Source organism: Cetorhinus maximus, chromosome 22, assembly GCF_964194155.1.
Source record: "Cetorhinus maximus chromosome 22, sCetMax3.hap1.1, whole genome shotgun sequence".
NCBI lineage: Eukaryota > Metazoa > Chordata > Chondrichthyes > Lamniformes > Cetorhinidae > Cetorhinus > Cetorhinus maximus.
The window spans coordinates 26266868-26283781 of NC_135900.1; the positions used below are offsets into that span (position 1 = coordinate 26266868).

The window sequence follows — 16914 nt, forward strand, 5'->3', positions numbered from 1 at the left end:
TGTGCTTGATGAAATTGTGGACCACCTTCCCAGCCTCATGTATCAGAGACACAGTTGAAGTCACTCTACATCTGTTTTCAATGAAAATTCACTTAGAAGCAGAACCAGGATGTGCAGACATGCACCCAAAACATCAGCCTGGAAGAAGAGGGAAGTGCAGTGATAAACAGTAGATGGTCATGGAGATGCTTATTTTTAACAATAAAGTGTAGTTAAAACTCAATAATTGTTGGATTTGTGTATTTTTAGTATAGTTGAACAGGAAAAATAAATGTTAGTTTATACTGATGTGTGAGACTAAGAGGAGGAATTATTTTATTAAAGCATTGGACGGAGCAATTGCACTGACAGATGGAAGAAACATTCCTGTCCTTTGGCAGGGAGCCAGTTTGTGGTGGCTTTGAAGATGGTTGGGTCATTTTTTTTACACTAGCAGGCAAGGGAACTTGTGGTTGTTGCTGCTTGTCCTCCTCCAAAAAAGCCATCCTGCAAAAAACGGATCCACAGTCATGAATACAGCTTCATCTGAAGTGAAATGAACTTTCTACAAGTACTAAAGCTGCAAAGCAATCTTTTATTCTAAATGTAAAAAAAGACCTGTCTTGGCAATAAGAACGTAAGAACTAGGATCAGGAGTAGGCAATTCAGCCCCTCGAGCCTGCCCCACCATTCAATACGATCATGGCTGATCTCATTTCGGCTTCAACTCCAATTTCCCGCTCTCTCCCCATAACCTTTCAACCTGTTACTAATTAAAAACCTGTCTATCTCCTCCTTAAATTTATTCAGTGACTCGGCATCCACTGCTCTCTGAGGTAGTGAATTTCACAGATTCAAGACCCTTTGAGAAAAGTAATTCCTCCTCATCTCTGATTTAAATCTACCACCCCTTAGCCTAAAACTATGGCCTCTCATTCTAGAATGCCCCACAAGGGGAAACATCCGCTCCACATCTACTTTGCCTAACCCCTTTAGCATCTTATATACCTCAATTAGATCTCCTCTCATCCTTCAAAACTCTAGCGAGTATAGGCCTAAACTGCTCAATCTCTCCTCATAAGACAAGCCCTGCATCTCTGGAACCAATCTAGTGAACCTCCTCTGAACCGCCTTCAGTGCAACTACATCCTTCCTCAAGTATGGGGCCCAAAACTGTGCACAGTACTCCAGGTGCGGTCTCACCAATGCCTTGTACAGTTGCAACAACACTTCCCTTTTTTATCTTCTATTCCTTTAGCAATAAATGCCAAAATTCCATTTGCCTTCTTTATTACCTGCTGTACCTGCATACTAACTTTCAGCGATTCATGCACGAGGACTCCCAGGTCCCACTGCACTGAAGCATTCTGAAGTTTCTCTCCATTTAAATAATAAGTCGCCTTTTTATTCTTCCGACCAAAATGGATAACGTCACACTTATCCACTGGCAATAGCAGTTAGTCCCTGATAGCATCTGATCAGTGGCTCAAAAAGCAATAGTACCAGGTTTAATTTGAGCAGTTTGCCCCTGATATGCATCCAGAATAATTCGAGGAAGTCAGTATGCATATCTTTCTGGTCTCCTACCTTTCACCCTGTGTACATAAAAACATAAGAAATAGGAGCAGCAGTAGACCATATGGCCCCTCGAGCTTGTTCTGCTAGTCAATAAGATCAAGGCTGATATGACTGTGGCCTTAACTCCACTTTCCTGCGTGTCTTCCATAACCTTTGACTCCCTTGTAGATTAAAAATCTGTCTAGCTCAGCCTTGAATATATTCAATGACCCAGCCTCCACTGCTGACTGGGGGAGAGAATTCCACTAACGACCCTCAGAGAGAAGAAATTCCTCCTCATCTCCTTCTTAAATGGGAGACCCCCTATTTTTAAACAATATCCCTTTAGTTCTAGATTCCCCCACAAGAGAAAACATCCTCTCAGCATCCACCCTGTCAAGCCCCCTATGTTTCAATAAGATCACCTCTCATTCTTCTAAACTCCAATAAGTATACACGCAACTTGCTCAACTTTTCCTCATAAGACAATCCCTTTATCCCAGGAATCAGCCTAGTGAATCTTATCTGATCTGCCTCCAATGCAAGTCCTTAAGTAAGGTGACCAAAATTGCACACAATACTCTACTAATGGTCTCACCAATGCCCTGTACAGTTGTAGCAAGACTTCCCTACTTTTATATTCCATTCCCCTTGCAGTAAAGGCCAACATTCTGTTTGCCTTCTTAATTACTTGCTACATCTGCATGCTGACTTTTTGTGATTCATGTACAAGGAGATGCACTTGCCAGATTTTTTCCCACTCACTTAGCCTATCTATATCCCTTTGCAGACTCTTTGTATCCTCCTCACAACTTGCTTTCCCTACCTATCTTCATGTTGTCTGCAAATTTGGCTACAATTCAGTCAGCCCCTTCATCCAAGTCATTAATATAGATTGTAAATAGTTGAGGCCCCAGCATTGATCCCTGTGGCACTCCTCTATTTACAATTTACCAGCCTGAAAATGACTGATTTATCCTGACTCTCTGTTTCCTGTTAGCTAGTCCTCTATCCATGCTAATATATCACCCCCAACACCTTATCCTCTCATCTTGTGCAGTAATCTTTCATGTGGCATCCTATTGAATGCCTTTTGGAAATCCAAATACACTACATCTACTGGTTCCCCTTTATCCACCCTGTTTGTTTCACCCTCAAAGAACTCTAGTAAATTTGTTAAATATGATAAACATGAGCTCTTCCAAAACACTGCTGCCTGTATCCTAATTCACATCAAGCCTCATACACCCATTATCCACATGCTTTCTGACATGCACTGGCACCAATGCCTCAATTTTTAAATTCATATACTTATGTTCAAATCCCTCCATGGTCTCATCTTTCTCTATTCTGTAGCCTCCTCCAGCTCTACAAACCACTGAGAACTTTGTGATCCTACTGCTCTTGCGCCTTATGCATTCCCAACTTTTTTTTACCTAGCCGTCAGCTGTCGAGGCCCTAGGCTCTGGAATTTCCTCCCCAAACCTCTGTACTGATCCACGTTTCTCTCCACCTTTATGATGCTTCTTAAAATCTATCTCTTTGACCAATCTTTTGGTCACCTGTCCTAATATCGCCTTCTTTGGCACATTGTTAATTCTTGCCTGTTACACTCCTGTGAAGCACCTTGGGTTATTTAATGTTAAGGACGCTATACCAAGGCAAATTGTTATACAATTTTTAAATATGTTTAAAAGCTTAACACTGCCCTACAAAAACACATTGCCACAGTATCCATTGCAACACCATCAAAATTGAACTCTCAGACTGGCTATTTCAGGAATTGAAAATTCACCAATGAATTGAAAATTCGTCTGTTTTCCCTTTAACTTTATTTACCTTGCCAAAGTTTATAAAAGCATACGTACGACTGGAGTAATTTGATCAAAAAAAATAAATTTCAATCAGGCCCAACAACAAGAAGAAATACATATATCAGATAAGCCTCAGAAGATTTCCTTTTTCATTTTGCCTGCAATCAAATGAATCAAACTATTTTTTTTATACCAGAGCCTCTCCTCTTCAGCCAAACACACTCTCTCTCTCTCTCCATATATGAGATACAGAGAAAGTATAACCACAAATATTTTTCTCTCACAACACATTCAGCCAAAAAACGTTGGCAAATAACAGGGCCATTAGCGGTGGCCTGTGTCCAATGGTCATATTTGGAGTTGTAGGGCAGAGGAATTTCCCACAGTGCTTCTTGATGTATTATCTAACCAACAAGAGTAGCTGAGAGGGAGAAGCCAATGACTCGGAGCGGGGCCGGCCGTCTTCATCCATTTGACATTATTCTCCTGCTTTTGACCTTGTTTGCAGGGCAGGCGCCAGGTAAGGGCCCCGCGAGATAAACACTCGAAACAAATTGGTCTGTGGTGCAAGCGCGTTGGCGGCTCCTGGACAATCTTATTAACTGAGGGTTGCTCGGGGAGTTGAGAAGGTAAACAAAACGAGCCGACAAAAGGAATGTGAGCAAATGTCCGGACCCGGGCGCTTTCTCTCTCTCCCTCTCTCTCTCTCCCCACCTCACAACTAAGTTTTGTTTTTAATTTTCGGAGCTGGGTGACTTGTCGTTTTGTTTCCGATTTTTCTTTTGCCTCCCCGGTAAATCTTTTCCCTCCGCAGTTTGAGGAGTTCTGACAGGCCTAGTGCTGGAGCTCATTTGCTCTCCCTCATCCCATGGCTCCCACTGACGTTTCTTGCTCGGATGCTGCCAGTGCAGAGGATGAACTGCGCAATGAACTTGATGAGATGCAGAAGGTCGCTTTTTTTTTTGTTGTTGCTTCAAGCCATTAAAAATCTCCACCCCCAAAAAAAAAATATGACAAAGCTGAAACTTGATGTCATCCTCAGAGGCAGATATTAACAGAGGTTTTGCAGAGCCTGTTGTGTCTATCTTTAGCTGAATGCTAACATGAAAGCTTCCTAAACCCAAGACCTGTCGTTTTTTTTAATATATATAACAGCAGTCATACCCAGTAGCTCAGCAACAGAGCACACTGCACCCCAATGCTGGATTATGTTCAAATGATTGTTACCTCTGTCAAATTGTGGGCAAAGATTTTCCCCTCCCATTAGAAGTATAATTGTCATTTGAAGTTAAACCGAATTATGCTCTCAAAAGGCGAAATCCAAAATCTTAGTTAAGTAGATAAAAGCTGAAATTGTCAGTAGATGGGACAGATGCATGTCTCACTCAGCCAGTTACAAATTCATCCATCCTGTCTCAGCCTACATAGTGTTACCTAAACCTGGGAGAAAGACTAAGGGCTGAAAGCTGCTTTCCTTAGTCCAACACAAACTCAGAATTTTGAAAGTTAGTATAAGAGTTGACCTCCACTTTTTTCATTTTAAAAGTTTATTCAGCTGCATATAATGCTGACATATTGCTACTTAGAGATGTTTCACTTTAAACATTTTGACATCAGATTTTTAAAAAAAATATGATTAATGGATGTTTTTTCTTCCAGTTTCTGTTTGTTCTATCATTCAATAGTATACTATGTTGATAATGGGATAATGACAGTATTTGTTTCCCCCCCCATCTAATTTTCTCTCCCTCTTTTTCTGATGTCAGTGGTGGGATATGGTTTCATGAGTAGTGATGACCTTCCAATATCTTGCCCAAGTGACAATTCATAATCTAATGCCCTGCATCACAGTTGAATAGTCTGCAGTCAATGGCTGCACGCTGTTCAGCTACTGCATGGGGCATCACAGCAAGCTTAACATCTTCCATGCCTCAAGTCTATAAATATGTATGTCCAGCAGGCTTCAATTGATAGTGATGTGAAAAAGGAGTCCTTTTTGGTGGCTTGTGTCATTTTTATTGTGTCTAGGTTTGCTAAAGCCAATAACTGTGCTCCCACTTTCCACTTAAGGTTAGTCTGGATATTAAATGTTAGACCTTCCTGGCTTGGGTGGCACATGTGACAATGATATCAAGTGAGGTTACTGAGATGCAAGTGTAGTTACTTGCGCTGTTGGATTCTGTAATTTCTCCTGCCAGGTTCTGCCATGTTGTAGGCACCAACAAAAATGTTCAAAACCTGCTTAGAAGTAGGAAAAGAAAAAGATCCTTTTAACTGTTTTCTTTTAAAAGTACCAAAGGCTTTACCATTGAAATATATGTTCATGAGGGTTCAAATAAATTTGATGAATTTTAAAGGTAGTTTTACAAGGTGAGATTTCTGGTGTGGAGTCTTGCTACACAGGTCATAGAATCGGCTTGTCTCTTGTATTCGGGCACCATGCTGGGAGCATAAGCTTGCAAAATAACCCCAATACTGTACACCTATTATATTTTGGATCAATGAGCACTGTACTGCAGGTTAGATTGAATTTCGGTGTTGTCACTAGGGTATCAGTGAAATGTAATGATGAATGAGTGAAATTTTCATATTATGTACACATTAGCTGAAAACATCCAGCAGCACAATTATAGCTTTTGTCCTTCCAAACTTGAGTTGCGTGTGGAGAGTATCTTGAGCTGTTAAACACTTGGATGAAATACTGCTGGTAATAGTGGTATGGGCAGTTTGAGGCTATAAATTAAGAATATTGGCTAAGAAGTCTATGGGTTTCTGTGCAATTTTTCTTTCTCCCCAGAAAGGATTGGCACCAATGTTCTAAGTACTATTAATGTTAACACTAAAGTTTATGAAGGAAGTGTGAAACAAGCTGAAAAAGGTGCGATGATATTTCACTTTTTTAAAACTAACTTTCTGATAGTTTACTGACATTGGTGAACATTTGCCACCAACCAAAATGTGTCATTTCTTGCTTTAACATCTGTTTAAGCTTCTGAAAAGCTGTCTTCTGTACAGTATATTTTATCATCCCTTTGAATGCTAAATTATTACAACTTTTACGACATGCTTTACTTTGAGGACTTCATGTTGAGTATTGTGAAGTAGTATTTAAAACTAGATGTACAGAACCATATGACATATGTAAATTCACAGTATAAAATAAAATTTAAAATTATAAAGAGGGTTGCTGACAGACGTGAGTTTTTAACGTTTCACTGCTGAGAATAGTTCTTAAACTTTTTAGGCGAAGGACCCTTTTTCAGATGAATTAGTGATCATGGACTGCTTCCCCATCCCCCAGATAAATTATTAAATTCAAATTATGAGCGCATGTGAAGAGTGTTTCAGCAGAGCTTTTAAGACAACAAGTTTTTACTTACAGGTGTCAGTGAGATGGGGGTGCTAGCTCTTCACTGCAAAATCTGTCAATTCTCGACAAGAGTCTGGAAAGAGCAGGACCCAGCGAGAGCAAATACAAAAACAGTAGAGGGGGGAAAGCAGGACCAATGGGGAAGCACAAAATGGTGAGGGCAGGAGCCCCTGGGAGAGCAGAGCTGCTGTTCGTTCCATTACAGTTGAACACGGCCCCTGTTCTTCCTCTTTTATAATAAAATAAAACTATTATCCCCCAAAAATTCCAGAGGATAACAACTTGTGCTTGGTATCCGCTCACAATCCCAGGTAATTTGTTCCGTGCAAGACTAGAGAATAAATTAGCAGTAGGCCATTTAATTGCGTGATAGGTACATCACTGGTAAACTCCATTCTGTCTTCACTGAATATCCAAGTACACTCAAATTTCAGCACCAATAATAGAATGAAAGCAGGAATCTTTTTTTTTAAGTGTCCTTTTCTCCCGCCCTTCTCGAGCTTGGGATTGCCAAGGCAAATCAGACCACCATCATTGACAGCCTTGATGAGATCAACTAACTCAACATCTATTGGGACCTTCCCGATTTATATGACATAGGATCAATTTGGGACATACTGACCCACTGAGCAATCAGCAGAAGTTTTTTTTAAAAAAAGGACTAATACAAAAGCAAAATACTGTGGATGCTGGAAATCTGAAATAAAATCGGAAAATGCTGGAAATACTCAGCATGTCGGGCAGCTTCTGCAGAGAGAGAAAGAAAGTTAACATTTTAGGATTGTGATATTTCATCAGAACTAGAAAAATGTTGGGGGATGCCCTGGGTTTTAAGCAAGCCCAGAGGCAGGGAAAAGGATGGAGGAAAGGGGAGGATGGAACAGAAGGGAAGGCCTGCGATAGGGAGGAAAGTAGGTGAGATTAAATGACAGAAGAGATGATGGTCCTGTCCTTTACCCCCCTTCCCACTGTCCAGGGCCCCACAGACTCCTTGCCAGGTGAAACAGTGCCTTATTTGTACTTCAATTTAGTAAACTATATTCACTTCTCACAATGTGGTCCCTCTACTCTGGTAAAACCAAATGCATATTGGCTAACTGCTTTGCAAAACACCTTCATTCAGCTTACAAGCATGACCCTGTCGTTTTAATTCTTCGCCCCACTCCCTCTCTGACTTCCCTGTCCTCAGTCTCCTACATTGTTCTAATGAAGCTGAAGGTTAGCTCGAGAAACAGCACCTCATCTTTTGATCAGGCATTTTAGAGCCTTCTGGACGCAACAGTTCAACAATTTCAGATAATAATCCCTGTCCCCATTTTTTTTGGACAGCAGCTGTTGGTACTGATTCTGCTATTCCTATTTGCACCTCCTCTAGACCCAACTTTGATTCTTTGCTTGCCCCAACACCCATCTGCATTTGCACCATCATCCCTTTCATCGTTTAATCTTTCCTGCCTCTCCTTCACACCTTTTATACATAAACCTTCCTGTTTGTTCTCTCCTCAACTCCATCCCCTGATTCTATACTTGCCTAAAAATGTTTCATTGCTAACCTTTTTTCAGTTTTGATGAAACGTTATCAACCCGAAATGTTTCTCTCTCCACTGATGCTGCTTGACATACTATTTCCAGCATTTTCTGTTCTTATTTGTGACATACTGTAAATCTCTATTCTGATTTCTTGTCAATTTTCTCTTGAAGGCAGTTCCTGCATTGTTGGGTATAGTTTAGTGGATGTTAGTTGTTCTTCAATACATTGCCCAGTTGGCCATAATTATTTTAGCCACTTTGGCAGTGAAAATTTGCTACCAATTCAACCATGCATGAGGTTACCATAAAGAGCTTTCAAAATGTTTGTAATGATTCGGCATTTTCCCATTAACACTTCCTCCAGACACATCTTTTGTTCTTTACATGTCCCATTTTCACCCCCACTTTGCCTTGCATCTCTGTGGTCATTTAATATCTCTTGTCTTTCACTCTATCACAGACCTTCTTCTGTTCTTGTTTAAAGACAGTTACACCTCTAACTTTTTCCAGCTCTGATGATAGGTTATCGACCTGAAATGTTAGCTCTGTTTCTCTCTCCACAGATGCATCCTGCCCTCTGAGTATTTCCAACATTTTCTGTTTCTATTTTTTTTTTAAAAAGGGAGCACTTTAAATGTCAGAAAGCTCTTCTTCACACAAAGGGCAGCGGTAACCTGGAACTCTCTTCTCCAAAAAGCTATTGAGGCGTGGGCAATTGAAAATTTCAAAACTGAGTTTGATATCTTTTGTTTGGCAAGAGCATTAACGATCATGGAACCAAGATGAATAAATTGAGTTAAGATACAGATTGATCATGATTTAACTGATTGGCGGATCAGGTTCGAGACATTGAATGGCCTTTTCGTTTCTGAATAGTTCCTAATAGGAAACTTGGTAATTGCTGAATTATAATAGTTTGTCTTTGATGTTCAGCCTGGCACTTGCAGTCACTGGAGAGTATTCAAAATTTATTCTCACCAGTTGCCAACATTTAAAACAAAATGAGTAACAAAACTGCCTTTGTATTGCCTTGTAACTGTTGACTACTGTTTCATCAAAGAATTTCTGGGGGCTGTCTCCAAAAACGTAGGATGTCACTTCATAAAACTATTAGATTGACTTTTCAGTTTGCTCATCATCTGAAATAGGCTAAAATGTGAATCTGTTTAAGCATTATTTTTAAAAGATATAGTGATTGATGTAGAAGGATACTGAAGAGACACGCTCAGCTATTGTTTTTTGACACTTGGATTTTGCTTCCCTCATTCTTTTGAGTTGATAAGTATAGTGAGAACATATGATAGTTGTGGTAGAGCAGAGATCCACTAAAGGAAATAAGGCATTCAAAGTTATCTGCTAGCCTAGGTTCACTAATAATAATAAAAACATCAGCTCAATTAGTATGAAGGCAGTCCCTGCTGATGCTTAGAGCTTTGGCATGCCATGTGTAGGGAATTCCTTCAACAATTTTTATCACAGATGATTCACTTTGAATGAGCCAGGTTACGCCTACATGTCAGCTGGAACGGTCTTGTGCTCGTTCTGTTGTTAATCTTTTATGAGCCAAATATACCAAATAAAGTTTCTAATTTTAAATTATTGCGGCATTGGAAGCTCCATCAGCGTTGCATATTTGCTAAAACAGGACAAACAATGATTTCAATCTTACAGAAGTAAAACTTTAACGAATTTTTTTTTTTTACAATGTCTAATAACTTACAATCTGTGACACACTGTTGGGAGGTGTGGGATGTTCTCTGCCAAAGTTCAGTCTTACATGTAGCACATTTTCAAGCAAAATCTCTGGCATAATACAAAAGAAAATTTGATGTCTCCTCATTTCAAACAGGAAAGCTACTTTTAAGTTTTTCAACTTATGTTTTGTATTCATTCATGGGATGTGGGCTTCGCTGGCTGGGCCGGAATTTAGTTGCCTTTGAGAGCTGGTGGTGAGCTGCCTTCTTGAACTGCTGCAGTCCCTGTGGTGTAGGTACACCCACAGTGCTGTTAGGAAGGGAGTTCCAGGATTTTGACCCAGCGACAGTGAAGGAACGTCGATATATTTCCAAGTCAGGATGATGAGTGATTTGAAGGGGAACTTCCAGGTGGTGGTGTTCCCATCTATCTGCTGCCCTTGTCCTTCTAGATGGTAGAGGCTGTGGGTTTGGCAGGTGCTGTCTGAGGAGCCTTGGTAAATTCCTGCAGTGCATCTTGTAGATGGTACACACTTCTGCTACTGTGCGTCAGTGGTGGAGGAGTGAATGTTTGTGATTGCGGTGCCAATCAAGCAGGCTGCTTTGTCCTGGATGGTGTCAAGTTGCTTGAGTGTTATGGGAGCTGCACTCATCCAGGCAAGTGAAGAGTATTCCATCATACTCCTGACTTGTGCCTTGTAATTGGCAGACAGGCTTTGGGGAGTCAGGAGATGAGTTATTTGCTGCAGGATTCCTAGCCTCTGGCCTGCTCTTGTAGCCACAGTATCTATATGGCTAGTCCAGTTCAGTTTCTGGTCAATGGTAGCCCCCAGGATGTTGATAGTGGGGGATTCAGTGATGGTAATGCAATTGAACATCAAGGGGCGATGGTTGGATTCTCTCTTGTTGGAGATGGTCTTTGCCTGACACGTGTGTGGCATGAATGTTACTTGTCACTTGTCAGCCCAAGCCTGGGCATTGTCCAGGTCTTGCTGCATTTGGACATGGACTGCTTCAGTAACTGAGGAGTTGCGAATGGTGCTGAACATAGTGCTTGTCAGCCCAAGCCTGGGTATTGTCCAGGTCTTGCTGCATTTGGACTTGGACTGCTTCAGTATCTGAGGAGTTGCGAATGGTGCTGAACATTGTGCAATCATCAGCGAACATCCCCACTCCTGATCTTACAATGGAAGGAAGGTCATTGATGAAGCAGCTGAAGATGGTTGGGCAGAGGACACTACCCTGAGGAGCTCCTGCAGTGATGTCTTGGAGCTGAGATGACTGACCTACAACAATCACAACCACCTTCCTTTGTGCTAGGTATGACTCAAACTAGTGGACAGTCTTCCCTTTGATTCCCATTGACTCCAGTTTTGCTAGGGCTTCTTGATGCCACACTCGGTCAAATGCTGCCTTGATGTCAAGGGCAGTCACTCTCACCTCACCTCGGGTGTTCAGCTCCTTTGTCCATGTTTGAACCAAGGCTGTAATGACGTCAGGAGCTGAATGGCCTTGGCAGAACCCAAACTGGGCGTCTGTGAGCAGGTTATTGCTAAGCAAGTGCCACTTGATAGCACTATTGATGACGCCTTCCATTACTTTACTGATGATGGAGAGTAGTCTGATGTGGTGGTAATTGGGCAGATTGGATTTGTCCTGCTTTTTGTGTACAGGGCATACCTGGGCAATTTTCCACATAGCTGGGTAGATGCCAGTGTTGTAGCTGTACTAGAATAGCTTGGCTAGGGGCGCGAAAGTTCAGGAGCACAATTCTTCAGTACCGTTGCCGGAATATTGTCAGGGCCCATAGCCTTTGCAGTATCCAGTGCCTTCAGCTGTTTCTTGATATCATGTGGAGTGAATCGAATTGGCTGAAGACTGGCATCTGTGAAACTGAGGATCTCCGGAGGAGACCGAGATGGATCATCCATTTGGCACTTCTGGTTGAAGATTGTAGCAAATGCTTCAGCTTTATCTTTTGCACTGATGTGCTGGGCTCCTCCATCATTGAGGATGGGGATATATGTGGAGTCTCCTCCTCCAGTGAGTTGTTTAATTGTCCTCCACCATTTACGACTGGATGTGGCATCATCTAAGCAGAGCTTAGATCTCATCCGTTGTTTGTGGGAACGCTTAGCCCTGTCTAGCACTTGCTGCTTATGCTGTTTGGCACACAAGTAGTCCTGTGTTATAGTTTCACCAAGTTGACACCTCATTTTTAGGTATGTCTGGTGCTGCTCCTGGCATGCCCTCCTGCACTCTTTCATTGAACCAGTTTGATCCCCTGGCTTGATGGTAATGGTAGAGTGGGGGATATGCTGGGCTATGAGATTACAGATTGTGTTCGAGTACAATTCTGCTGCTGCTGATGGCCCACAGTGCCTCATGGATGCCCAGTCTTGAGTTGCTAGATCTGTTTGAAATCTATCCAATTTTGCACAGTGGTAGTGCCACACAATATGATAGAGGATATCCCCAATGTGAAGGTGGGACTTTGTCTCCATAATGACTGTCCGGTGGTTACCCCTACCAATACTGTCATGGACAGATGCATCTGCGGCAGGCAGGTTGGTGAGGATGAGGCCAAGTATGTTTTTCACTCTTGTTGGTTCCCTCACCACCTGCTGCAGACCCAGTCTAGCATTTATGTCCTTTAGGACTTGGCCAGCTTGGTCAGTCATGGTGCTACCTAGCCACTCTTAGTGATGGACATTGAAGTCCCCCACCCAGAGTACGTTCAGTGCCCTTGCCATCCCCTGTGCTTCCTCCAAGTGGTGTTCAACATGGGGGAGTACTGATTCATCAGCTGATGGAGGGTGGTACGTGGTAATCAGCAGGAGGTTTTCATGTTTGACCTGGTGCCATGAGACTTCATGGGGTCCAGAGTTGTTGTTGAGGACTCCCAGGGCAAGTCTGGTATAGGGCAATGAGACAAGATTAATTAATGACCTCATAGTGAAGGTGCCCCTAGATAGCAGTGATCATAATATGGTTGAATTTCACATTTAATTTGAGGGAGAAAGGTGTGGGGATAAGACTAGTGTTTTGATCTCAAATAAGGGCAGTTATAAGGGAACGAAGACAGAGCTGGCTAAGATGAACTGGGAAATTAGGTTAAGGAATAGGTCAGTAGAGATGCAGTTGCAGATATTTAAGGAGATACTTCAGAATATTCAGAAAAGATACATTCCAGTGAGAAAGAAAGACTCTAGGGGAAGGATGCAACATCTGTGGCTCAATCAGGAAGTTAAAGATAGTATCATATTGAAAGAAAAAGCATACAATTCTGCAAAGATGAGTGGCAGGTCAGAAGATTGGACAGAATATAAAGAACAGCAAATAATGACTAAAAGATTAATAAGAAGGGGGGAATTAAACTGTGAGAAAAAACTAGCTAGAAATATAAAAAAAGATAGCAAGGGTTTCTATGGGTACTTAAAAAGGAAAAGAGTAAGCAAAGTGAGTTTTGGTCCTCTAGAGAGTCAGGTGAGGGAATTAATAATGGAAAATAAGGAAATGGTGGGTGAATTTCAGGTGTTTTCACTGTAGAGGATACAAATAACATCCCAGAAATAATTGTGAATCAGGAGGTGAAAGGGAGGGGGGGGGATCTTAAAACAGTTACAATCACTTAGGAAAGTATACTAAAATTATTAGAACTAAAAGCTGACAAGTCCTCAGGTCTTGATGGACTTCAGCCTAGAGTTTTAAAAGAAGTGGCTGCTAAGATAGTAGATGCATTGGTTTAATTTCCCAAAATTCCCTAGATTCTGGAAAGGTCTCATCAGATTGGAAACTAGCAAATGTGACTCCTCTACTCAAGAAAGGATGGAGATAGAAAGCAGGAGACTACAGGCAAGTTAGCTTAACATCTGTCATAGGAAATTGCTGGAATCTATTATTAAGGAGTTTATAGCAGGGCATTTAGAAAATCTCTGCAATCAGGCAAAGTCAACATGGTTTTGTGAAAGGGAAACCACATTTGACTAATTTATCCGAGTTCTTTGTGGAAGTAAGAAATAATGTGGATAAAGAGATTTTCAGAAGGCATTTGACAAGGTACCACATCCAAGGTTACTATGCAAAATAAGAGCTCATGGTTTAGGGGGTAACATAGTCGCAAGGATAGAAAATTGGTTAGCTAACAGGAAATGGAGAGTAGGCATAAATGAGCTATTTTTGGGTTGGCAAGATGCGATGAGTGGAGTGTTACAGGGATCAGCGCTGGGGCCTCAACTATTTACAATTTGGATCAATGACTTGAATGAAGGGACAGAATGTATGTTTGCTAAATTTGCTGATGACACAAGGATAGGCAGGAAAGTAAGTTGTGAAGAAGGCATAAGGAGTCTGCCAAGGAAAACACAGGTTAAGTGCATGGAAAAAAATTTGGCAGATGAAATATGATGTGAAAAAATAAAAATGTATCCACTTTGGCAGGAAAAATAGAAACGCAGCATATTATTTAAATGGAGCGAGATTGCAGAACTCTGAGGTACAGAGGGATCTGGGTATCTGGTACATGAATCTCAAAAAGTTAGTATGCAGGTACAACAAATGATTAGGAAGGCAAACGGAATGCTGTTATTTATTGCAAGGGAAATGGAATATAGAAGTAGGAATGTTTTGCTGCAGTTGTAGACGGCATTGGTGAGACCACATCTTGAGTACTGTATACAGTTTTGGTATTTTGGTCTCCTTATTTAAAAAGGATATAATTGCCTTAGAAGCAGTTCAGGGAAGGTTCACTCAACTGGGATGAGGAGGTTGTATTATGAGTAAAAGTTGGACAGGTTTGACCTGTATCCATTGAAGTTTAGAAGAATGAGAGGTCATCTTACTGAAACACATAAAATCCTGAGGGGACTGAACTAGAACTAGGGGACACAGTTTGAAAATAAGGGGTCTCTCATTTAAGATGGAGATGAGAAGAATTTTTTTCTGAAAGCGTTGTGAGTCTTCGGAAATCTCTTCCCCGGAGAGCAGTGGAGGGCAGGGTCAATTAATATTTTTAAGGCAGAGTTAGATAGATTCTTGACTAACAAGGGAGTCAAAGGTTATCGGGGGTAGGTGGAATGTGGAGTTAGGTCATAATCAGATCAGCCATGAAATATTGAATGGCAGAGCAGGCTGGTCTGAATGCCCTGCTCTTGCTCCTAATTCATATGTTTGTATGTATGTAGAGGAATATTGTGTTTATTTCAGATTTCTACAGTTTAATTTGAGAATGCTTTCAGATAAAATAGCTTCCACTTCAAAAATTGATCTGGGAACCTCCACCGCTCGTTGAGGACTTTATAAATGCTGTGACCTTCATTGGCAAACGCTGTTAATAGCGAATCAACATTACTAAAAACAAATTATGTGGTCATTATCACATTGTTGTTAATGAGAGCTTGCTGTGCACAAATTGGATGCTGTGTTTCCTATATGACAACTGTGACTACGCTTCAAGACTACTTCATTGGCTATAAAGCGCCTGGATATGGCCTGATGTGGTGAAAGGTGCTATACAAATGCAAGGCATTTTTTTTTTCTTTGGACATGGTTGAAGTATTTCTGTGTCCTTTTTTTAACATAAAAAAATTTGAAGAATAATGACTACAGTATAATTTTACAGTACGTGTACTTCATTTTGTTATCCTTTCTTGTGATGCTTTGCTTTAAACAAAGGTTACTTTGATAAGGAACTGATGTCTTCATATATAAAATCCTAATGCACTCCATTAGAACCTCAATAATTTGTAGTGAATGATGTAACTATTGAATCTATTGTGTCTGCTGCTTAAAAAAGGCACACAATGCAGCTGTGAGTTTGCTGCTAAACAGTTGTAAGAAAATAGGGGTAGACTGCAAGCGTATGGAGAGATGCAGGTATAATTAGCTCAGCCTGCCCATATTTAAATTATAATGATGGAACTCCATTTAAAAAGTACAGAACTTATACCTTGTTGTGGTAGGATATAACAGACCGCATCAGGAATAATTCCAGATTAAGTTACATTTTTAAGTGACGTTCTATTCTCTATAACTTTATAATCTCCCTATGTTAGGCAGCTACACAACAATGGTAGGGAACTGTTTTTGGAGCCCACTGAAGAAATGCTTAAATTAGGAGCTAAACATAGTATTCTTTACATTGGCTTGGAAGCCACCTTTTTTGTGTGAATGTGAACACCTAGCTAGCTACATCTTAAAAATGACTATGCTTATGTGCATGAAGTCACATCACAGCTTGACAACTTGAAACTAGACACGTTTGAGGCACCAAGCTATTTTGTCCACAGCATTATAACAGGAAGTTAATATGGCCTCTAGGGTGAAAGGGGAAGGAATGTTAAGTGTGTTATGAATAGAGTAGAACACCTGACTCTATTCATTACACCCCTTGCATTCCTTTACCTTGATCCTTGTGAGGCCATTCTGATTTCCTGTTTTGGGTGTTATGATTAAGGGAAATTACAGTTGATTTTGTTAGCAGGGATACCAAAAGTCAATTTAAAAGCATTGATTGTCTCTTCTGTGTAGATGTGCAGGCCCAGATTTTTGCTACAATGGAGAGGCTCTCCGCCATGGCAAAAATCCCGAAAATGGCCAGAACTAAGTTCCACTCCAGAACATGGCATTTCCTGTGCTGATGGGGGTGGGACTGGAGTCGGGCCAGGGTTCACACATGCGTGGTTTACATAGGCAGCTGGCCATTTAAATCACCAGCTGTCTCTGCTGAAGTGGGATTTTGGTAGGCCAGGAGTGTGAAACCTGACATGTGCAGATTAGACCAGGTAAGAGCAGGTCTGAACTTGGTGGATTCATTTGGTTAGACAAGGTCCTGGGACATCTTTGGGAGAGGTAAGGCACCCCTTGGGATTGTTAAAAGCAAACATGATTGTGCGTAAAAAATGCATAAACTCTTTGGAACTGTCAAAGGATACTAAATGAGTTGGCATGGAGAGGGTAAGAGCAAAGGGTG

The 16914-nt window shown here is 41.1% G+C and overlaps 1 protein-coding gene and 1 long non-coding RNA gene across 5 annotated transcripts in view; one reads left to right on the forward strand and one right to left on the reverse strand.

The window, feature by feature from the left end:
• Positions 1-325: 325 nt before the first annotated feature.
• LOC144696550 (uncharacterized) lies at positions 326-3597 on the reverse strand. Its single transcript, XR_013580191.1, has 3 exons — positions 3376-3597; positions 1275-1574; positions 326-486 (listed from the first exon to the last, which is right to left on the reverse strand). It is a non-coding gene; the product is annotated as an uncharacterized LOC144696550 (long non-coding RNA).
• The window catches only part of msrb3 (methionine sulfoxide reductase B3), a 117777-nt gene continuing 104458 nt past the window's right edge, over positions 3596-16914 (forward strand). The window contains exon 1 of one of the 4 annotated variants that reach the window (XM_078567957.1): positions 3596-3870. In XM_078567957.1, the coding sequence (XP_078424083.1) occupies positions 3789-3870 (82 nt within the window). In that variant the 5' untranslated portion in view covers positions 3596-3788. Of the gene's footprint in view, positions 3980-16914 lie in introns of all 4 variants that reach the window. The other 3 variants (XM_078567956.1, XM_078567958.1, XM_078567959.1) reach the window with 3 other exon arrangements.